The sequence below is a fragment of the Neltuma alba genome, unplaced genomic scaffold (genome assembly GCF_004799145.2).
Source record: "Neltuma alba isolate B1F8T4 unplaced genomic scaffold, ASM479914v2 tig00003090_pilon, whole genome shotgun sequence".
NCBI lineage: Eukaryota > Viridiplantae > Streptophyta > Magnoliopsida > Fabales > Fabaceae > Neltuma > Neltuma alba.
Window position 1 is genome coordinate 38,632 of NW_021633137.1, and position 24,798 is coordinate 63,429.

Here is a 24,798-nt window from a genome sequence, read left to right on the forward strand (position 1 = left end):
ATCAATTCTGATTCATCAACTCGTTTTTAACTTCCCATTGCTTATAAACTGTTTGCCTAACTGATATGGAAGCAGTTCATATATACGATCTGAATTCAAAGATAAAATATTAAATTAATTTATAAACATTTTTTAAGCCACATAAATATACATGCCACTTGATTTCACCAGGCCAGATTCATAAAATTAAGGAGGGTGGATCCATCGAATGTGACCCTAACATCATTAGTGCGTCACCATTGTCACGGCACGGCCTCCGCATTAAAAAAGCACAGGGACATGTGAAGACAAAAGGCAAAAGGTCACGTGAAGGATGGAAGGAGTGAGTAATGTTGACGTGCCGAGGGACATGTGAAGACAAAAGACACAAGTAAGGGTCGCTAACAAATTACTCTTCTATCCAATACAAGAATCAATTTTTGAGTTAATTTTTTTAAAATATAAAAATTATTTTTTATATTTATTTTTTTAAAATTAGTCCTATAAATACTCTTTCAACCATAATTAAGTAAAAAAGGGAGATGAGATATTAAGAAAGATGATTATGGTATTTTAGAAAAAATATGTCACACTTTTTATAATTAACTAACTTACCTAACTTCCTTAATCTAATCAAATTAATTATATGAGTCTTATATTAAAGATCAGATGACTACCAAAAGTGTCAAATATAATACTCCTTTTCATCCTTGTTATCAAAACCTAATTATTCAGTTGATTTTGATCTTAAATGTAAAATCTAGTTATTATATTTATCGGTTTTCCTGAAATTACCCATATGGATACTATCTCAACCATAATTAAGTAAAAGACTGAGGGAGGATATCAAGGAAAATGATTATAGTGTTTAAAAAAAAACATGTAATATTTCTTATAATTAACAAACTTACCTAACTTTTATAATCTAAGCAAATTAGTTAAATAGATCTTATCTTAAAAACCAGATGAGTACTATTCCTCTTTAATAATTGAGTTAGTTGAATATTTAATTTATTCATAAATATAATATCTCAATTTATTTTGTGTTTCGTATTTATCTATTTTTTAAATATAATCTATGTAATAGTTGCACATGTTAAATGTTTTATCAAATGATAATTTTAGCCAATATATATGATTATGAAGGGTATTTCAGGAAAGATAACATTTATATATTGCAAATAATTAACTTAACAAACTATTTTATAATACTTTTCATCCTTAATATAAGAATTATATAATTAATTTACTGATATTAAAGAAATTTGTTAAATTAATAATTTATAATAATAAATGTTGTCTTCTTTAAAATACTCAAAACAATCCTCTGCATTGAAATTATTTTTTATGAAAACTCATTAACATGCGTGATAATTATGGGATTACTAGGAAGCTAAACAGGAGGATTATGGTTTTATATTTAGAATTAAATTAGGTCTTTAAATATTACCTCTGGTCCTAATTATAAGAGCTAATTGACTAATTTGAGGAGATTAATAAAATAAGTTAATTTAATTATTTGTAATAAAATAATGTTGTCTTTCTTAAAATATTTTTGCCAATCAAGTATATTGGCTAAAACTATCATTATTAGAAGGATTATTTTTAAAAAAAATATATAAATATGAGAGATAAATTAGATTAAAGTCTTATAATTATGACCAAAATAAAAATCGAATAAAATCTTATATTAAAGACGAGGTAGTAACTCTTATAATCCGAGAAACTGTACGGGTTGTCAAGATAATTATGGGTGGATTCTTTACGCCATAGCTTTTTCCGCATGATCTTATCGCATCACTTCCGTTTGTGTCTGCATCTCCGCCCACGTTTCTGTTTTACCTCTTTTTTTTTTGGGGTCTTCTTTCGCTACCTAATGTCACTACCACTTATTATTTTATTACAAACGAGACAAATGCAGTTTTATCCAAAGAAAAGGAAAGTGGTTTCTTCACATTTCCATACCAAACACCATGTCACCCCCCCCCTTTTTTTTTAATCATGCAAGCATCTCCTATCCAAATTAAACCAACAACCCACATCCCACAATAATTAATTAAAACACCTCATCACTTAAAAGCATTTCACCTACAACAAACTACAAATTAAAGGATGTCAATTTATCATGAAAGCTATATCAATATTATTATTATTGCTTTGGACTATATACTCTCACAAATAACTTCATACATTACATAATAAAGTTTATTGCAAGTTATACCATTTATTAGCTATAGACATTTTACTGTGCATGCAGTGTGTTTAAATTTATGAGCTATATACATAAAGTTTATTGCCTTCATGTTTTATTCTGCCCCGTTTGCATTGATTCCAATTTTTTCGAACGAAACACACCCTCTCTATGATAAATTGTCAACATTAATTTTACTTTTATTTTAAAAGTTAAAGTATATATTTGCTCTTTTAATTTTATCTAAAGTTTCAGTTTGGTCTCTTAATTTTAAAAAGCATACTTTTGGTCCTTTAACTCTAAAATTTTTAATCTTAAATGATGATTTTCTGTAACAATTAGGGTTGTTTTGAAAATTAAACTTAATATTGTAATATTTAGTAATGTTTTATTAACATTTAATAATTTAATATCATCGTTTTTTTTAACAATTCTGGGATTATATGACTAAAAGTCTATTTTTTAATATTAAAGAACTAAAATGAATCCTTATGTGAAGTTAAAGGATAAAAACATACTCTAGTCTATTTTAAATGTTCATAGATATTTTTGCGCGCAGAAAAATTTATGGTGTTCGGCACACGCTATGAAAAAGTCTATGAATAGATTTACAACCCCACCACGAAAGGTGGAGAACAATGTTATTTTTGCTCTCATTTGGAACATTCATAGGTACGTTTACCTGTAAAAATTGGAGTGACTTGAAAGTTCAAGGCTTCCGCCATTCGTTGGCAAATGAATTTAGGCCCCACCAAAAGGATATTCTGCAAATCAATAATAGTTCATATACCGGAATCCGTCAAAACTGCTGAACGATTATTAATTCCATGTCAATTGCATGTGATTGTTAGATCTAATATCAAGAATTATTGCTAAAAGTTTGAAAGATTCTAAATTAAATCGCTGAACATTTGACTATTTAACTCTTAAATCACTTCTAAATGAATCCTTTTTTGATTTAACTGTAACTTAGCTTCCAAAATTACCTCCAAATTATTGTCACAGTTCTCTTTTATCAAGGCAAACAAAATTGCCCATGAGATCATGCTATTAACAAAGATTCTTTTCGTCCTAAATAATACTCCTCCAATCCTTAATATAAAATCCAATTGTTAAGTTGGTTTTGATCATATATATAAGACTTATTTTTATATTTATTAATTTTTTTTCTAAATTGCCCATATAAATACTTTTTTAACCATAATTAAGTAGAAAAGGAAGAAGGGTATTAAGAAAGATGATTATGGTGTTTTAAGAAAAAACGTGTCACATTTTTAAAATTAATTAACTTATGTAACTTCCTCAATCTAATTAAATTAGTTAAATGGGTCTTATATTAAGGGCCGAAAGTATATACATCAATATATTTCTTACTAATTTGAACAATTTTAGCGTATTGACTATAGAGCCATTTTTAATTTTCTTCAATCCCAACAGTGCCAGTTGTAATTGAGTAATGCTAATAAGAATAAATAATAGATACTACCTCCGGTTCTTGATATAATATCTTGTTTGACTTTTATTTTGATTCTAAATATAAAATCCTAATCTACTTTATCTCTTATATTTATGTATTTTTTTTCTAAAATAGTCTTTTAATAATGATAGTTCTAACCGATACATTTGATTAGTAAGGATATTTAAAAAAACTTTATTTGTTATAAATAACTAACTTAACTTATTTTCTTATCTTATATTTAGGACCGAAGGTGGTATTTAGTGTCTTTAATTCTGCGTAATGTATTTTGGGCTAAGTTAAATTTTGTGTAATGAAATTGTTTCCATTTCAATTGTAATAACCAAAGGGCGCCTAACACAGAATAGTCGTCCGTGTAGTCAGCATAATAAGACAACGATGATTGACCTCTAAACCTATCAAGACAGTGGCTTAAGGAACGGTGCGTTAGATAAAAACAATGCAGGAGTTAAACTGGAGAAAAAAGATTAAAAGTTAATTTAAATTATCATCATACAACCTAAAAATGCCTTGAATCATTAACATAATTTTTCAACTTTCTTTACAATTTCTTAATTTGATAAACTGAGATCATAACATTATGCATTCACATTATCAAAATCACCAAACATTTCAAGTTAGCCTACTGAATTGGGCGGGTTAACCAGATTGATTTGGATCACCTTGGGCTTAGGTCGATTCCCACTGTCCTTTTTCTGGGTTGTGGAATGGACCAGCCGGGCCATCGATTTTCTGCTCACCCGATTAGTTCAGTCTCTTTTTAATTTAATGATTAACAAAATAAAGGAATACTATATTAAAAAGCCAAAATGCTTTTATAAAAGAAAAGCCCCTATTTTATAGGTATTTTTATTTTTTTAGGTTAATATAATTTTTTGCTCCTGAAATTTGACTCTATTTCGTTTTTGGTCTCTCAAATTTTAAACCCAAGGTTTTAGTTCCTAAAATTTCATCTATCTTAAAATGTTAGTCTCTAACGATACAATAGCATTAAAATCTGCTGAAGTATAGCCAATGATGTTAAAAGTGGTGATGTGAACTTACTAAATGATACCTAGCTGGATCTTGTGTGGATAACTAATGCGCACAGTGAACAACTCTCGAAAACAAATAGTGTGGAAGTAAAAATAGGAGGCTAAAGAGCTGCATTTTTAGGATTTGTTCTTTTTTCTTTATCCTTCTGTTATCCACACAAGATTCGGTTTGGTGTCATGTGATGAGTTTACATTTCCATTTTAATTTTTTTATGACACTTTAATAGATTTTAACATTGTTACACTTTTGAGGAACTAACATTTTAATATGGACTAAATTTTAAAGACTAAAATCATGATTTTAAAATTTGAGGGATTAAAATCAAAATAGATTCAAATTTCAGAAATAAAAAAATTATATTAATCATATTTTTTTCCTTCCATATCAGTGCATTATAGGTGATAATAATTACAAGGAAAAAAAAACCCCAAATGCTGCATTAAAGGAGTTCAATTATTGCGTGTCATGGACAGCGAGCGTAATGATCATGTCTGGATATTTTATTAACACGCTGCTCTGTCTGGCTCCCATTTCATATTCCTTCATTCACCACTCAAATTAAAATAATCGTTCCCACATAAACATTGCGTCCTTGTCATCAATAAAATCAATTTTCTTACGCAAATTAGCATATTTTTAATTAATTTGCGATAAACTCGTTTGAATCTAATTTACCTATTTACAAATAAGTGCTCTCTCTCATCTAAATCAAAATAAGAAATATTCTTGTACTTGCTTCTAAATAAAAGAAAAATTATGACCATACACTCACATAATAAATATCAGTAAATTTTTACAGAAATACCATTCATGCATTATCGCCTAACGAAAGAGGAAAGTGATTGGTATGTGCTATGTGACACCAATAAGCTCGTTTCATGATCAATCTAATCAAACAGTCATGTGAAAGCGAATCGGATTTCCATATTCTTGATTTTCTTTTTGCCAGATTTCCATCTCCCCAGTCAAACACAATTGGAAACTTGTTTGCTTGGTTTTCCTAAGATGCATGCTTGAAGCAAAATCCATCCCTTCATCAGTGTTTTAATAAGCAATACATCGTTTTATTGTCATCATAATCAGCATAAGTGTGTTTATAAAAATTTTAGGAAACTATACTATCCTGTTTCAGCCTTATATACAAATTACAAGTTTTATAATATTATTTTTTATTTAAAAAATAATTACTAATAACATAAATACATAATACTATCTCCGGTCTTAATTATAAGAGCCAGTTGACTAATTTGAGGAGATTAAAAAAGTAAGTTGAGTTAATTATTTGTCATAAATAGGTGTTGTTTTTTCTAAAATATTCTTGCTAATCAAGTGTATTGATCAGAACTCTTATTATTAGAAGGGCTACTGTGAAAAAATGTATAATATGAGAGACAAAGTGGATTGGGGTTTTATATCTAGGACCAAAGTAAAAGTCGAACAGAATCTTATATTAAAGATCAGAGGTAGTATTACAAACGAGGATAAACTCACATATAAAGTTTTAGTTACCAATTCAATTCTAAACGTAAATTACTTGCAGAGAAAAATCTTAGTCACAAGTTTAAGTTATTTGGAGCATACCTAATCATTGCTTTCTAATTTTATTCGTTTTTAGTTCTTATCGTAGACATAAAAAGAAAAGAAGGATATGAACATAACTTGTAAATATAACTAAAAAAAATTAAAAATTTTGTCAATTTAATGCATTTATATCTTGATATGTAAGAATGTGTTACAAATCATTTACATTAAAAATTGGAGTGATCTAGGATCCATGTGTTCACATTTATAATTGTAATTTTTGAATGAAGTTATGAAAATTATTTTTGATTTATAAGATTATTTCTTTTCCCTATGTTTTCTTGCATATCAGGACAGCGTGCGGCGAGTCCTGAAAAGCAAACGCGGCGCTATCTGTGTCATCTTTCTCTGTCTGTGTTGTCTCTCTCCCTTCCCTTTCCCTCAGTCCCTCCCCGTCCGTTTGATATTTCTGGCTTCATTTTCCTTCATTTTCTTCCGCACTCGTCGGGGCAGTGTAAAGAAAATCAATCAAGCATCAATAGAAAAGAAAACCACTGGTAGAGTCTAAGTTTATCAGAGAAGAGAGAGAGGTTGTGAGCCAGCGGGCAATGCTGGATTGGACTAGAACTTAGTCAAAGCCGACCAACCAGGGGAGAGTATATGGGTGGTGGAACGACTCTGGTGGACGGGATTCGTCGCCTTTTTCAACGTCGACCTTCTTCTGCAATCAAGTCCTCTGATGAAGAGCCTAGTCACGTTCATAACTATCACAATGCCGATCGTATTGCTAGTGGCAACCATAACCACAAGTTCGTGAGAAATTTGCGCGCTCAATTAGCCACTCTTCCCAAACAGGAGAGAGAGGAAGGCGAGGGGGCTGAGGACGGGCTCACGATTGAGGACGATTTTGATATCTCTGGCTTGAGGCGTATCAAGGTTCCCACACGAGCGTACTTCAAAGTTGCTTCCATGGATCCTTCAAAAAAGGTTATTTTCTCATGTGCTCTTTCCTTCTTTTTTCCGATTACTTATTCGTATTATTTTCTGTTGGAAGATCTGGTTCTGTTGGTTTTTTTGGCTGCGATCCGATTCTTCAATGGTTTTATTTTACGTACTGTTTTTTATTGTTTAATTCTTGAGTTGTTTTGTTGTTTAGTGATTCAATTGGCTAGTGCCTACTGGGCATTTGGGTATTCGATTTAGTGTGCATTTTTAATCTGGGTTACGATTTTGTTGGACGGTAGTATCTCGTAAAATTCACTCTTAAGATTTGTCTGAGACTTTAAGAAAGGGTAAATAAGTAAACACCAAGGAGTTAAGCTTACATTAAACGAATAATTACTTCCTGGCAGATATTGATTTTTTTTTTTTTAACAAATTTGATTCTGTTTGTTGGGAATAGTAACATTCATCAACACGGACAAGAACTGGATAGGAATCCATATTTGCCTCATGGTTGGCTGAGAAAACGTGTTCACCAGTTTTCACGAAACAAACTCTGCCAAAAAGAAAATGTAAATAATAGAACGAGATATTTATTTGTTGTGATTTACAAGTAATGGGCCAGAGGCATGCGGTTAACCTAATTCTGATTCATCTGCACTTATATTATAACCGTAATGTTGTGTTATTAGCGTTTGACTTACCTTCTTTCGTGTCTATTAATCATTAGTGACATTCCTTATGAAGATGTATATAATTTCATAGTCTTCGGTGTGCTTGCTTTATGCTGCTAATTGCTCTTATTGTGTGTTTTACATATTACACCATAGGAATGACCGCAGGTCAAAAGAAAGTTTCAAATTGTTTTAAACTTGTAATATTTGAGTATTCCTTACCACCTTTACAGTTCAACAATGTGTTATGTTTGTGAATGATTTTTAACAGGGCACACCAGAAACAGAGTTCTTCACTGAGTACGGAGAGGCAAGTCGATATCAGGTCCAAGAAGTTATAGGAAAAGGAAGTTATGGTGTCGTAGGTTCTGCAATTGATACTCATACTGGGGAAAGAGTTGCAATTAAGAAAATTAATGATGTTTTTGAGCATGTCTCTGATGCCACAAGGATCCTAAGAGAAATTAAACTCCTTCGGTTGCTCCGACATTCTGATATAGTAGAAATCAAGCATATAATGCTTCCTCCTTCACGGCGAGAGTTCAAAGATATCTACGTTGTGTTTGAGTTGATGGAATCTGACCTTCATCAAGTAATCAAGGCTAATGATGATCTTACACCTGAGCACCATCAATTTTTCTTGTACCAACTTCTTCGGGGCTTGAAGTATATACATTCTGGTATCCTTCTGATTAGATCCTTGGATTCTGTACACAGTGAGACGGAAATAATATGCTTTATATTTTCCTTGCAGCAAATGTGTTTCATCGTGACTTAAAGCCCAAAAATATTCTTGCTAACGCTGACTGCAAACTAAAAATATGTGATTTTGGGCTTGCTCGAGTTTCCTTTAATGAGGCACCTTCTGCTATATTCTGGACTGTAAGTAGTCTGCTGAGCATACCATGGCAATACTCTCTCGTTGACTGTTATTATTCCTTTAAGATTTTTAGTAGGAAATTGCAATAAATTATCTGATCTTTGTACCTGTTATTATCTTTATAAGCCTTGTGATGATTTAATTTACACACTCTTGTAAAGGACTATGTTGCAACTCGATGGTATCGTGCACCAGAATTATGCGGTTCTTTTTTCTCAAAAGTAAGCTTTTTATCTTTGATACCTCATTATCCTCTGTAGTTTGTAGCATCTATTTGTGGCTGAAAATAGTAGAGGCATAATACTGTCAATGATGCATGCCTAATTATCACACCACTCAGTTGGCTGCTTGTCAATTTTGAGCTCTTGCATGATACACGTTAAGTGGTCTTGATTTAGTTGATGCAGCACAATTTTTTTTTTTTTGGGGTGAATTCAAATTTTCTTTTTTCTGCTTGTGTTATTGATGGAGGTTTATTTTCTTTGGTAGCAACTGATAATTTGCGTTGTTGATCCTCTCTAGAAAGATAAGACCGAACAGCATCAGAATGTTTCTGATGATCAGTGCTATAGGAAGTTCACTAAATTATCATACTGCTGAATTTTATGGAGTTGTTGGTCTTAAAACTTAAACTGCTTCATAGTCATAGATGGTCAAGATACATGGCCCTTTTTGGATGTCATTCGTGTTCGTTCTTATTTTTATCTTTGAAATTAAAAAAGTCATCACATTACCTTCATCATGTATAATTTTCTTTTCCAATACGGAGAGTGATGCTTCATTAATATTGCGCAAAAGATTATTTGAATATACTGTATCATGGCTGGCATTTTGGTGTTGTTTATCTAAATAAATGCTCTACAAAGATCCGCACAAGATTGTTTAGTAACCAAAGCTCAGAGATATAATATAGGGGACATAATATGAACCATGAATTGATGGTTTTACCTAAAGTATCGTGATTTATTCTAAAGCCTTATTCTGAGTGTATTTCCTCAATGGCGATGCATTTGTCCCATTTTTGTTTGTGTTACTTGTCTGTTATCCTTCGCTGCATCTTTTTAGCACTAGAGCAGTTTACCTCATCTCTCACTCTGTTTCTAAAATTTTGGAAAAGCGTTTTGAAATGTTCATAATTTGAATTTGTCTTTTGCAGTATACCCCTGCAATTGATATTTGGAGCATCGGATGCATTTTTGCAGAAATGCTCTCTGGGAAGCCATTGTTTCCTGGTAAAAATGTGGTGCACCAATTGGATCTCATGACTGATTTACTTGGTACTCTCCTCCTGCTGAAACCATTTCGAGGGTTAGTCCATCCAAAAATCATTTGTCATTTTCTAACAATACTTGAGAAACATATGAAATGCTGCAATGGTATTAACTAACAATTATACTATTGATGATTTTAAATTCTTTCCTACTATGATTTTGAAATTTGGCCAGTTAATAGTCACAGATTGATGTCTGATTTTTACTTTTTTGTTGTTCCTTTGTGAATAATTCTTAAAATCACAGATTCGTAATGAGAAGGCTAGAAGGTACCTCAGTAACATGCGGAAAAAGCAGCCAGTTCCACTTTCTCAAAAGTTCCCTCATGCAGATCCATTGGCCCTTCGTCTACTGGAGCGCCTGCTTGCATTTGATCCTAAAGATCGTCCTACAGCTGAAGAGGTTGATCTTCAGTTACCTAAATATACGGCAACTAGTAATTACCAAAGTAGAAATTTTGTTGAGTGAAACTGCTCTAAGATTGGGGTCCAGAGATATTTCTCATGTTCCTTAATATGTATATTTTTTTCCTTGTGCTTATGATTGCAGGCATTAAGTGATCCTTACTTTCGTGGTTTGGCAAATGCTGAGCGTGAGCCAGTATCTCCTCAACCGATTTCAAAACTTGAGTTTGAGTTTGAGAGAAGAAAATTGACTAAAGATGATGTTAGAGAGTTGATTTATCGAGAGGTATGGCCATACAGGTGGTGAATGTTGCTTCAATAGTCTCTCCTTTTTTGCTTTGGTTGTAATCAATGCTCTGTTTGAAGTAAACAGATTCTAGAGTATCATCCTCAAATGCTTCAGGAGTATCTGCGAGGTGGAGATCAGACCAGCTTCATGTATCCCAGGTAAAGCAGTATTGTAAATGCTGGGAATCTGAGATTGCCTTTGCCTACCTTATTGATTTTAAGACACCCGACTCCAAGTGTACATTGATTTGTTAAATTTCTTACTTGAGATATAATGGCAATTATGGACTTGATTAAACTTCGTGGATTGTTGCCTTATACACAGTTAAATTAGTTCTATCTGCTTTGCTGTGTGGTTTTGTCTGCCAGTGTTTGCGACAACAATTTAGAGGTTTTTTTTTTTTTAATTTATGACATCTATATTCTTATTTAATGCTTGCATTTAAGGATTTTCTAAAAACTTGCTCTTCAGTGCTTGAAGAGGTCTTCATTGTAGGCCTAGTTGCATTTTCCGATACAGACTCAAGGTTGCGTTGGATGATTTTTGATCTTAACTGTCTTGTTTTGACTCCTTAACTTACGGTTTGCATCTGCTCCATTTTGGACATCCTCAGCTAGAATCAAATCAAAGCGAATGTCATAATTTCATTTGAGTGGTGGTTAATTTACAGCAAGTGGCTCAATTTTTTTTAACCGTCCAGTCCTTATGCTCAAAGCAGAACATGCATGCTAATACAATGCCAACATGTTGGGGAATCAAGAAAATTTGATTTGCTCATATGCTTGACCTTTTATTGATGGCTTGATGCGTATATTAAAGCAGATATGCAGAGAACTGATGTCTCTCCTGCCATCGGGCATGGTGAAACTAAATGAATTGAGATACTCAGCAAAAGTATACGATGTGCTTTTTCACAAAACCTAAATCATCACATATAAGGAGAATCCATACCTTGTATGCATGTATTGTTGTTTCATTAAATTTTGTTTGCTTTTTGTTATTTTTATTTGCAAAATTGTTACAAATGTAGCCACCATTTGCTGAGAACTGGCATGTGTTTTATTCGCCCCTGCTGTAAAATTTAGTTTGTTCTAAGTATTTGGTTTTGATGATGCTAGTCCATTTACTTGTTTGAATAATTTGATTTTTGAGAATCTACTGGTATTTAATTTATGTTTAAAATGAATTAAATAGACCTTTGATTTTTTTCCTTTTTATTCTTTTTAATATGTAGACAATAGAACTATATTCAAAATCAGTGCAACTTTTCCTGAATTTTGTTCAAATGACACGAATTTTCTTTCTATTTTAGAAAATTACAAATTACAGAGTCACATGCAGGCTTTTCCCGAAAATAGAAATAAGCATAACTGTCAAAAGATCTGTAATTAAAAGGGGGGAAAACTTAAGTCCGTTTTATTCTTGGTTTTTGGGGAAGTCTGTGTAGGTTTTAAAAATGAAGGATTGTTTGTCTAATTTTAGAATAATTCACATGGTTGGGATAATTTACCTCCTGTTTTAGAAGTTTGTGTAGTATTTGAAAATTAAGGTTTGGATTAGATCTTGATTATGAACCATCTTGAAGTTTTCTATCAAGGAGGTTAATTATCATATGTTTGGTTCTTGCGTTTTTCCAGGCTGTACTGTTCTTATTCTCTTTTGAATTGAAACAAAAGGGTTTTTGTAATTTGAGTAAAATTGGAGGAAGTCATCATTTGTTTTCTTTTTTTTATTTTGCATGTCATCTGAGAGCTTTGTTGTGCAGTGGGGTAGCTACAATGCTGTCAATTTCAGCTTGGGTTTATTTGCCAATAATTTAATGTTATCCTACTATGCAGTGGGGTTGATCGCTTCAAGCGACAGTTTGCACATCTTGAGGAGCACTATGGAAAAGGTGAACGAAGCACTCCTTTGCAAAGACAGCATGCCTCCTTGCCAAGGTAAGGCTTGGTTGCAAAAATCTGGGATCTTGGGCAGTTCTCAGGTTCAGATTAGTGGCATTTTCTTGATTTAAACGATGTGAAGTGATAGACCTTTGGAGTCACATGCATTGATTATGAAATATAATTTTTCTAGAGAACGAGTACCTGTTCCCAAGGATGAAGCTGGTCAAAACAGCGACTTAGAAGGGCGAACTGCTGCAGCTGTTGCAACAACGCTTCACAGTCCTGATGGGACTGAAGCTGCACAAAATGGACCAAACCAAGGTACACGCAGCCTGTTGAAGAGTGCCAGCATCAGTGGCTCCAAGTGTGTTGGTGTGAAACCAAATAAAAATATAGAGGTAATGAAATTTCTTTTCAAATTCATGGTTTTTAACCATATTTTCTGCCCTTTTGTGTGTTGGGCTCCAGTGTTTTTTTTTTTTTTGGGTTCGTGTTAAAGTACTGTCTTGACTATTGCTGTGCAATTTCATTACAATAACGTAGATAATCATGGAGAAACCTCGCAAAACTCTCTCTTACTCCTGTTCTCTGTTATCTGCATTATTTTTCTTGGGAAAGATTCCTTCCATTCGTTGTTTTGATTTATCTGTAATATTTAAGGCATATTTTAGTCAAATGATACATAGGAGACCTATGCCTGCTAGTGATGCCTGGTGTTTTATATTCAAATTTATACTAATGAAATGTATTTTCGCGGGTGTTAATGTTGTCTGAATTCTTTTTACATAGGGGGAGACTATTGAAGAGATGAATGATGAGGAAGTGGATGGGTTGTCAGAGAAGCTTGATGCCGTTCATGCTTAGAGCCAGACTGTTTCTTTATTTTGAAACTACCTCTGTAAAGGTGCATTAATTATATGCCACCACTCTGAAAATAGAAGAAGAATTTTGTGTATAGTTGTTTGAAGTTTTGTTTTAAAATATTTCACGACTTTTTGCCTGTCTAGTGCCTAATTCTAGGACTTCATTGTAAACATCTTGTGGTTGGCTATCTATGTTTTTATGGAAAAGTAGTTTATACTATATTTCAATTATCAATTATCATTATTACTAAATATCAGGAAAGGGGTGGTGGTCACAATAACTTTGGTATCTTTTTTTTTTTTTTTTGAATGAAACTTTGGTATCTTTTAAACCTATTTATAAGGCGAAGGGACAAGGAATTTTTTATTTTATTTATAAATCACATTATTAAATTTTGCCTATGAGTGTACGATTTTATTCTCTACTTATTATGTTGATTTTCTTCATGTATATTAAAAAAGAATAAAGTTGAAAAGTTATTAAATTTTAAAATAGAGATAATGGAGTTTAAGGTTATTCTAAAAAAATAAGTTTAAGATTTTTTATTGTTTGTGTTAAAAATGTTGGATGTAGATCTTCTTATACTTACTCCGTCTCTAATTATTTGTCATGATTTTAAGTTTTAATAATATCCCAGTTAATTACATAGAGGATGTTGAAACGGAGAGAGCATAAGTTTATATCAGTGGCAATAGATGGATGATAAAACAAAAAAAATGATTTTTTTTTTTGGCATCATGCATGGATTCTGCTTTTATTATGTGTGTAATTTTTATTATAAAGACAAGCCGAGGGAAGAAAGAGGTACAATAATTTCTTCAATCAAAAAGAGAGAAATAGACATGAAAGCAAATGAAATCTGTTTTACCCTCTTTCCAACCTGACTATGCCTATTTCCATATTCCATGTTTAATATTTTACCTTCGTATAGAAATATATTTATAAAAAAATATTATAAATAAAATCAATTATGTTATGCTGAGCATATGAAAACTCATGAATAAAAAACTATTGTTGCTCTTCAAAGGCTTCCATGCTTACACGGCAGACTTAAACAAAGACTCAGCGTTAAAATTGCGCTCACTAGCATTTAGACGAGAAATATTAGTGAAAATTACTAAAATAGAAACTAGAGAATTGAGGTTTGTATCAAATCTTTTATATTTTATTTTCTTAATAATATCTCTCTTTTTTTTTGCGTTGGCAACTGATATCCTGAGCTAAGCCATCTTTCGGGTATAACAATGGGTTCAGACTAATTCGAATCGAGGCATGACAAACTATTAAAGTTGGCACCCCTGACCCCTAAGATGTTATGTTCCCACGTCTTCAACTTGAGACTCGTGATTAAGCTAAAACAGCCTCAATCAACTGATCTAATCATCAGGTTCGTAGTAATGTCCTTTAAGCACGTAGCATATCCCATACCAAAATGGGGATAGTGCGAGCGTGATGCTAACAAATGTCATCAAGTTATATCTGGTTGGATAGGTCTATAAAAAATTTATAAATGCTTTTAATAAAACTTTTTATAATAAAAATGAAAGTACAAATCACATGTTCTGCGATAACCAAAAAAAAAAAAACAATGAGGGCACATGATATGATTTTTTTAAAAAACCTAATTCTATTATTAAGTATTAACTAAATAAAATGATACATAATACTCCACGATAGCAGCAAAAGCAACACAAATTCCATTGAAGCATTTCAGCCTCTGGAACAAAGAGGAAAAAAAAATTACTTCCAACCAAACGAGGCATATACGATAATCTGGCTTCCAAATTATTTTGGAATAAAGCAAATTATTTTCAGCCCCACGCAACTGGACACAGAAAGATCATATCCAAGTGATACAGATGACAAAGAATCTAAGCTAAGGAACGTAAACGAAGAATATATCCAACAACATCCAATATTCAAATCACAAAGTGCAAACGTAATCGTCCACTGGTGGTAACAAATTATAAAGGAATTAAGCAGACACACATAAGCCAACAAGAACAAATCCGTGAGGAATAATCAGACAAGATGCCAAAAGTCCTTTGGTCTTATATATACACACACCCATTTTGATTTTTTTTTTTTTTGACTAAACCCATTTTGATTTTATACTGTGAGACTGCATATTACAGATAAGAAAAGAGACAGAAAAAAATTCATTATTGATCATTATTTTAAAATTTTCCAGACTGTAATTGATAATGACACAGAGAAAAGTTATCATCTGACCATCCTTTCCCTAGTTGTTTAAGATTCCTTTGCTTCGCTTCCCTTCCATCATGCAAATTCCAAACATAGCATGAGAAATGAGGATACATGGAGAGGCGGGTTTTAGAAACCAGCCAAACATGTCGATGGCCTTGTAGTCTAGTGTCGTCAAAACTACTTTATAAGGAGGAGGTTACGGCTTTGATTCTATTCATAATTTCAGACTGTTGGTACTTACCCTTTTAAAAAAGACAGAGAAATAAGGCAGCCAGACACAGAATTTTTATCAGCAATGGACGAAGGTTGCTTGAGGCAGATCAGGAGTTCGGTTTTCGCAGCAATGTCAAAGGAATGCGGAGACATATACAGAAACCAGACTCCTGAGCTGCACCAAGAAACCTTTGTTATTACAGAAGACACCAACATTATTCTCCACGACTGCCTGATGGCTTAGTATTGTACGGTTTGTATAGGCAGCAAGGTGTGGCTGCAAAGCTGTCCTTGTCCAACAACACATTCCATCCAAGCAGGTTTGGTGATATATGCTAATTAATTAAAGCTCATCTTCAATATTAGGTCTTAGATTCGGATGCTTGTTTGAATTCCTTTTGTATTACTTGTAGTGTAAATTACACTACAAATTATCTCTTATATTTAGGACCAGAGGTAGTGTGTGTATATGTACTACCTCTGGTCCTAAATAAGTAAATATAAGAGCTAGTTGACTAATTTAAGTAGATTAAGAAAATAAGTTAAGTTAGTTATTTGTAATAAATATGTGTTGTCTTTCCTAAAATATCCTTGTTAATTAAGTGTATTGGCTAGAACTATCATTATTAAATGGACTTTCTTAAAAAAAATGCATAAATATGAGACACAAAGTAGATTTGAATCTTATATTTATGACTAAAATAAAAGTAAAAAGAGGTCTTATATTAAGAACTGGAGGTAGTACGTGGATATAAGGAAAAAAAAACTTAGGTCAACTTTCTTATAATAACTATTATCTCAAGTTCTCCAATCACATATTGTCGTATGTTCTATTTGTTTTCATATCATCATTTAATCCTAAACTCATATAGAAAAAATAATACATATGATAAAGTGTGATGGGAGAACTTGACATAATGGTTGTAAATTAATTAAGGAATTTGAACTAAGTATTATCCTCTCTCTCTCTCTATAAATATCCACCACTAGAGATGAAAGTGATGAATCTGTTTTATGAAACATATCTAGTATTTTATTAATAGAGATCTCAATTATTGATGAAGGGGAAAAGAAAAAAGAATCTTCATTCAGTGTGCTTCATGCGAATCATGGAATCCTTGTAGTTGCTTTTTCCTGCCGACGGCAAGGTTCAGGTTGTGTTAAAAACCTAGTCTAATATAAGGAAGTTTAAAATAAATGGAAATTAATGTTCATACATTGTACAGTATTTTTACTTATATCTGTGAGATCCAATAGTAATGCACTTTACTATTATGAATTTCAACAAAGGAAAAAAAAATCAAGATATCATTTGCAGACAAAGAAAGAAAGAAAGCAAATGAAAACTTTGTCATAAAAAATGTTGATTCGGTAATCAGCGAACAGCCAGTTAAAGTGGTTGGTTAAAATGTTATTTTAATATTTCATATAGTTCAGAAATAACATTAGTCCCTTAACATTTATTTATAATTCTTGAGACTTAATTCATATAAACTTTTTTACAGAGTGTTTATGTATAATTTTTTGGGGACCTTTTTCATAATTTTTCTGGTGAACCAATGGCCAAAATAACAAATGCTCAACAGAGAGGCCACAATGCACATTTTTTAGTACTTTAGGGTTGATGTTACACTATTTAAATGGTTAAGATACTCAGTAGCTTTGAAAGAATAATTTAAAAATAAAAGTACTCTTTAACCTTTTGTTATACTCTGATCCTTTTATAAGAGCCTGATAACTGAATTATACAGTTTAAAAAAACTGTTAAGATTAGTTAAATGTAATAAATATATAAAAAAATTAATTTTTTTCCTCCTAAGTATGCCTTTATTTGCAAAGGGCAAGTAGAGAAAAATAAAGTAGTAATGAGAAAAAATATGAAAGAGGATGTACGTGGTATGTCAAGTTGTCAATCTTTTAATTAATACTACCTCCGGTCCTTAATATAAGACTCCGTTTGACTTTTATTTTGGTCCTAAATATAAGACCCCAATCCACTTTGTCTCTTATAGTTATCCATTATTTTTCAAGATAATCCTTTAATAATGATAGTTGTAGATAACAAACTTGATTAGTAAGGATATTTTAGGAAAAATAACACCTATTCATTACAAATAACTAACTTAACTAAGTTCCTTAATCTCTCCAAATTAGTCAACTGGGTCTTATAATTAGGACCGGAGGTAGTACAATATACTACCTCTGGTCCATAATATAAGATTTTGTTTGACTTTTATTTGGTCTTAAATATAAGATTTCATCTACTTTGTCTCTTATATTTATACATTTTTTTTTTTCAAAGTAGTCCTTCTAACAATGGTAGTTTTAGCCAATACACTTGATTAATAAGGATATTTTAGGAAAGACAACACCTATTTATGACAAATAATTAACTCAACTTACTTCTTTAATCTTATCAAATTAGTCAACTAGCTCTCATAATTAGGACCGGAGGTAGTATAAAATTAAGGAAAAACCAATTCATAGGTTTTTATAGTTTGCCTCAATTTTGAATCGATGTCTGTAATTTATTTCTTTTGAATAGGCTTCTCATATTTTGTTCGTTAAACCCATTCATTCCTCGTGCTCTAAACTGTCATAACACCGTTAACCTTAACAAGTTGGAGTTGACACCTTGATAGGTAACATGAGTTGGCAGTCAAGTGGACTAATTATGATGCCACGTAGATCTGGAACACAAGAAGACCACCCTCACCACTCGAAAAGAAACCACCATTATTCTCTCCCATTTCTGCAATTCATTCTCCACATTCATTCTCAAAGTCTCCAGCTTTCACCCTCCTCTCTCAATTTTCTCTCTTTCTTCGTGATTCATTGTGGGGTTTGAATTTTGTGGAGGACGCCGTCAATATCTTCCAAGTCTGAACAATAAACCCAACCAGAACAATTTGAATCAGATTCATGATGATATGCCTCCAAGACGAAGATGAAAAATTCATGTTAGATCAATAACAAGAGGTAGAATGAGGGAGAAAGAAGAAAACCAAAAATATGAATGAAGAATCAAATAGTTATATTACTCACAAGACCTAATCAATCATAAGAGATTAAGAGCTTTTTCTTATTGCAGACCCTTGCTATAGTAATGGCAGCTTCTTCTTGTTTGGTTTTAGATTACTTGCATCTGAATTGATTCACCTCACTGAGAAGTCATCAGCTCAGTCAGCCCGCACCTCATTAGACTCTCAAGGACGAATGGATTTAACGGATCAAAAGATAAGGACCCAATTTTTTCTTTTTTTAAAAAAAAAACTAGAGGGACCTAATGCAAAATTGTGATAAACTTTAACGATCAGCCAATTAATTTGTCCTAAAATTAATTAAAGGTAAAAATGGAAAAAATATATTAAATGTTTAGACAAATTCAATTAGAATCTTTTTAAATCAAAACAATTCAAGTTTCAAATTCTTATGTAAAGAATAGAGAGAGTATGTATATATAATATATAATGCTCGAATCTAATTTAGTCAATGAGTCATATCAAACAGAATTAATTAAAAATTAACCTCAAAAGTCAAAACAATGTACAATATATTTACTTGTATCTCTGCGATACACTTTACGTATACTGTTATGAATTTCAACCAAAAAAAAAAGTTAAAAAAAAACCAATATATCGTTACATCAAAAGAAAGAAAGATATTGAATTGTGATAGATTGTTGGGAATCTATCATACACAAAAAGAAATGAGCAGAAGTTTTCCGTTTAACGAGATACAAATCACCTTGTAACGGCTAAAAAGTATATAATTTAATTTATAGGTTTTTCTGTTTGCCTAGCTTCATTTTAACGAGCTGCATGAAAGTAAATTTATGAACAAGGAAAAGATCACCTTCAATTTAATTATCTATTGATGTGAGTTGATGCACCTAAATCTTCAACAGACATTCTGGATTGGTTCGATGAATTTCCCATATCCGATCTATATTTCTGGCTTTATTGAAACAATGTATAGTTTTGAATTTTTCATGATTTTATAAGAAAAAATAAATAAAGTGGTTAGATTAAAATTCAGTTATCCCCATCATGAAATGAAAACCCTACTCATTTTATGAGATTCACTGGGAATTTAACGTGCGATTGATCAATACAATGGGCGTTTATAAGCACAAAGCAAGCTCAGGCACTTGAAATGCTTCAGCAAATTGCAACTTCATTAATTAATGCTTGTCTTTCTTTTCTTTCTTTCTTTCTTTTTGGCTTGTTAAAGGAGGTAATCCTATTCCAAGTACTGTCAAGCATTAAGTGTGGGCACCTCTCTCAGTAAATATTTAAATTTTGGTTTGTCACGTTATGAGGAACTAGTCTCTTTTACCAGACTCAATTTCATTGCTTTAATGCTTGTCTTTCATCTCAATCAACATTATGGCCCAAAAGTTTGGCCCAAGTCCACCCAAACTACGGTGTTTAGATTTCAACTTTTCGGCCCAAAAGAGCCTATTCATCACAGGAAACACTATTGCTCGCATTTGCGACTGGCTAATGGCTATAGTGCTGAGGAGAGGCCGGAGGAGTACCTGAATTCATAATGCTTCATTGTACCTGCTAGTGCTGGTTAAAAAAAGGCCAGATAAATTAACCATCTGAATAGTGTCTCATGATTATTTAAACATGTGTACTACAGTCACATGTAAATAACATGTTAATTTTTTTTTCAGAATGTTTGGATAGAAACCAAATTATAGTTTTAAAAATACCTTTACAGTTTATGAAATAAATATATGGAGGAATTTGTCTCGTTTTACATAACATTACTTTTAAAATCATTAGTTTGGAACAACCTTTAATTCCGGTTTGAACTTTGAATTAGAATATCTTAGCGCCTGGGGCCCATGGCATTTGAAAAATTGAACCCGAGGAGAATCAAAAGACGAGAAATAGCAATAAAGTGCAGCAAAGCATTCCAAATTTAAATAGTCATCGTCACCGATTCAGTTCCACATTGTCTTCACCCTCCTTGTCCCTACCTTCCTTCCTCCAGAATTCAAATCCAAAACCCCACAGAATCTCAAGTTTCATTCTTCAGAGCAATGGGTTGCGTCTCTTCTAATCTACTCAACCACAACGACGAGTTTCCTCAACTCGGTGCTTCCGCTATCGGCCACCACATCGTCTCTCTCACCTCCACCACCTATGGCCTCCTCAACCTCGACCCTCCTCAAACTCCGACCATCCCGCCCACTCGCTTCACCCTCGACTCCATCTTCTCGAGCCCACTTCGTGAACCCAAGCCCCTCTGGTCCGAACCAGAGGTCATTAACTCTTGGGAGCTCATGGCAGGTCTTGACACTGACAGTTTCCGATTTTCTCCTCTGCCTCTATGCAAACCCTTCACCACTAAAGATTCAACCTTTGATAAAGAAAACTCGAACCTAAACCGAAACCAGTTCAATCTTCAAAAGGAGTCCAGTGTTTCCGTCAAATCCGACTCAGTCAAGCCATTACTGGAGCGATTCGAGAGAATATGCCCACCCAATGGGGAAAACAGAGTGGTGATCTATACGACAACGTTGAGAGGCGTTCGAAATACTTTCGAAGCATGCAATGCTGTGAGGGCTGCGTTCGAGGGCTTTGGCGTTCAAATCTGTGAGCGAGATGTGTCCATGGATCGAGGGTTTAGAGAGGAGCTAAGGGAATTACTTAAAGGGAAGGAGGAGAAGGAGTCGATTTTGCCTCCAAGAGTGTTTGTGAAAGGAAGCTACATTGGTGGGGTTGAAGAGCTATTGAGGATGGTAGAGGAGGGTTTATTAGGGAAGCTTCTAGAAGGTCTGCCCAGAAAAAAAGCTGGTTCAGTTTGTGGGGGTTGTGGGGATATGAGGTTCTTGCCTTGTGATAAGTGTAATGGGAGCTCCAAGAAGGTGGTGGTGATGATGAAGGAAGAGATGGGTCAGAAGAAACAGGGGAGGATGGTTGTGATGAGGTGCACTAACTGTAATGAAAATGGCTTAGTGATATGCCCCATTTGTACCTGATTTATAGTGATTATTATTAGTAGGATTACTTTTTCATAGGTTTTGTCTCTTTGCTTATGTTCTTTGTGATAGTTATGGTGATGATTCTCATGTCACCATTTTTGTGACTTACATCACAAATGATTTTTTTCCCTTTTAAGAGGGAGAATTGACCTGCTAATGTAAAGACTAAAGAGAAATATGTGTACGTTGTGTTTAGTTGTTCCATTGCTTCATCTATGCGGCTGCTAATAGCTCCAGTTTAAGAAGGTTGAGGTTTGTGAATAGGCAGCCTTACATTCTTGGTATCTTTTGGGTAAATTGTCTGTCTGACGAGGCTTTATATAAACTCAGATCCAAAATTCCCAGCTCATTCATCTCCACATTTCCAAAGGACATATCCAAAAACCGCGTTCCAATATTCCTCAAGCCTTCTTTTTTCAGCTGCATCCATTTTGCAGTTCCAGTTAATCCATTGGAGCATATTTTTTTTTTCAAAGTTTTGGCGGAGGAAGGTTACAGAGATGAAATCTTCACGCAAAGCATGGCTAGGCACTTGTAATACCCCAGCAAATTGCGACTAATGTCTTGTGATGGTTTGTTTGGACTTTGGAGGGTCGGACGGCAACTCCAAAGAAGTCCCACATCGTGGAGTCAGCAGAGCCTCCAAGCAGAGAGCAGATATAAAAGCTAAGCGGACGCCCAGTGTAAAGCATACCTTTCTCGGCCTTTTGGCTAAGATCAAGTGTAGTATCTGTTCTTATCAGTTTAATATCTGATACGTGGGCCATCGGCCCACATGATATTAAATTTATTTTTCTAGGGGGAGGGTCCATCACAGTAGCTTGCTACTGGGATCCTCAAGCGTCGCCCATGCGTTGCACTACTGCACGGGCCTGGCGCGCCCCACCAAACCTAAGTTGGAAGATTGATTTATTATATTATTATTCACAGAGCCCATCACTGTTTCTCATCTCAATGGTAATGGCAGGAAAACTGTGATTTTTTATTTTCCATCAGGGTTTGCAGCACTGCGCGTTAGGACCTAAGTGTTTTGGCCCAAATCAACTTGTCTACTCTAAGCATACCTGTGTCGCTTAAAAAATGGTTATAAGATGTTTGATGAGAATGAAATGGCACTGCATAACCCCCCAAAATGAGTTCTGTATTTGTATAATAATGTTTAGTTACGTTTGGACCGTTTCTGTAGCTTACCTTGAACCGGATTTATGCAGTCTCTTGTTAGGGCACTAAGACAAGATGATATCCATTTTTTGGCTTCTCACATAGTTTTGCCGTAACCTCCCGTTGTCATCCACTTTGAAAATCAGTGAGGATCCACCTCCCTTTATCTCAGTGATGTCACCGAGGCCTCATTATCATGTTTATTATTTGGTAATTATCTAAGTTACCTAAATCCAACAAGAGGCGTCTTTCTTCCAAGTTTATTTCAGTCTTAGCAGACTGCCATTTTGATACAATTTGCTGCTTCTCTTGTCGTTGCAGGATGTGAAGTACCCAATCCTTAAATCAATAGGAGACAGCCCGCAGGTAATGATTGAGATAACATCATACATTAAAGAGAACAAATTCCCAGGATTTCAGCAGTAGTTTGTCTTGATCGCACTAGATCCTCCATTCTACCATTTGTAAAAAACCAGTGTCCATAAACCATAATTGAGCTGATCTTTTCACGATGATCACTTCCAATATGACAAAATCATTGTTGCAAAATTTCCTTTCATTGTTGAATGATTACAGGTCTACACCAAGAATCTCTCTTGCACTCACAATCTCTTAACTAAAATCACGCTTCATTTCCTTGATAAGACCATAATTGCTTTTTTCATAATGGTGGATATATGATGTATCATTGATAGGTTGGCATATTCAATAGTAAATTGATATTCTGTATCTTCAGCACCCAAAGAAAGATAGTAAATTAGGAGCAAAAACTTCATGAAACAGCCAATATATCCTCTGCTTTGCTCAACTGGTTTATGATCATGCAACTACGGACTGAACAGTGAATACCGTGACCTTCTTTAACCGTACAATCCTGGGTGTGGATTAAATAAACATAGCCGGGAATGAGTTGGTTAGAATCTTTTAGTATCTGTATCATCTTTCAAACAATCAGTATTACTAGTGCCTAGTTTCTCAAAAATTATCTAATCTGATGGTGAAATGGGTAATGCAGATTGGAGTATAACAATGCAAATATCTAGAGGGAAGAACAAGTTAAACGTCAGTGTTCATGATGATGTTTGTTCACGTTTAGGAGCTGAACTTTCTCAAAATAATCGATCACTCTGAAGATGACAAAATTATGTAATCATAATGCTAATTGAGAGTTCTCCTTTCATTGTTGAATGATTGCTTTGATTCATAATTAATCTCACAACTGATAGGTTTTGGAGAAAATGAATCTTTGTAAGAAACGAAACCAAAAAAAAAAAAAATGGTATGCTCATAATTTCTCCATGAGATGTCATGTTCTGATAAAATTCTAACAAGGAAACGCCGATAACAACGAATACAGAGGAACCCCTTTTCCCATTAATTTTATAAAAAGATGAACCCTAAAATGCAAAAAGCAGTGGTAGGTGGTGGAGGAGCAATCATTAGCCAAAAAAAGTTGGATTAAATAAAGAAAGAGGTACTGAGGCAGGGAAACTGGAATGATTAGAGGGCACAAAAAGCATCATTATTGGTGATTTTAAAACCAAAGAATCCTATCGTTTGTTTGTTGAGTTGCTTTGGTTTGCTTGTAGAGATTATGAGCCTTTGATCTCAGATTTTGGTAGTAATGGTGAAAATGATCTTTAGTTGGCACCCATTCACACAGATCATCATTACTACCGAAGAGTTGTTAATGGATTACAATATCCACTTTATACTAATTATAAACGTGATCTTATAGTTAGGATCCGAGATAATAGTTTAATATTCGGAATGTTAGAGTCTGGATCCCCTTATTGAAAATGTTG

General features: G+C 33.4%; 1 protein-coding gene, 1 non-coding gene and 1 pseudogene across 2 annotated transcripts; all 3 read left to right on the top strand.

Annotated features, from left to right (window-relative positions):
* The first annotated feature begins 6,648 nt into the window (after nucleotides 1-6,648).
* On the top strand, nucleotides 6,649-13,669 carry LOC114740271 (mitogen-activated protein kinase 9-like; annotated as a pseudogene).
* Nucleotides 13,670-20,823: 7,154 nt separating this feature from the next.
* LOC114740272 (uncharacterized protein At5g39865-like) lies at nucleotides 20,824-22,062 on the top strand. The gene has a single exon (XM_028928393.1). It carries the CDS (start codon nucleotides 20,888-20,890, stop codon nucleotides 21,827-21,829), a length of 942 nt encoding a protein of 313 aa, XP_028784226.1. The 5' UTR covers nucleotides 20,824-20,887; the 3' UTR covers nucleotides 21,830-22,062.
* A 460-nt stretch (nucleotides 22,063-22,522) lies between these two features.
* LOC114740273 (U2 spliceosomal RNA) lies at nucleotides 22,523-22,718 on the top strand. Its single transcript, XR_003739678.1, has one exon. It is a non-coding gene; the product is annotated as a U2 spliceosomal RNA (small nuclear RNA).
* Nucleotides 22,719-24,798: the final 2,080 nt, after the last annotated feature.

Coding starts and splice junctions, on each gene's coding strand:
- LOC114740272 (XM_028928393.1), top strand. CDS start 20,888: ATGGGTTGCGTCTCTTCTAATCTACTCAACCACAACGACGAGTTTCCT.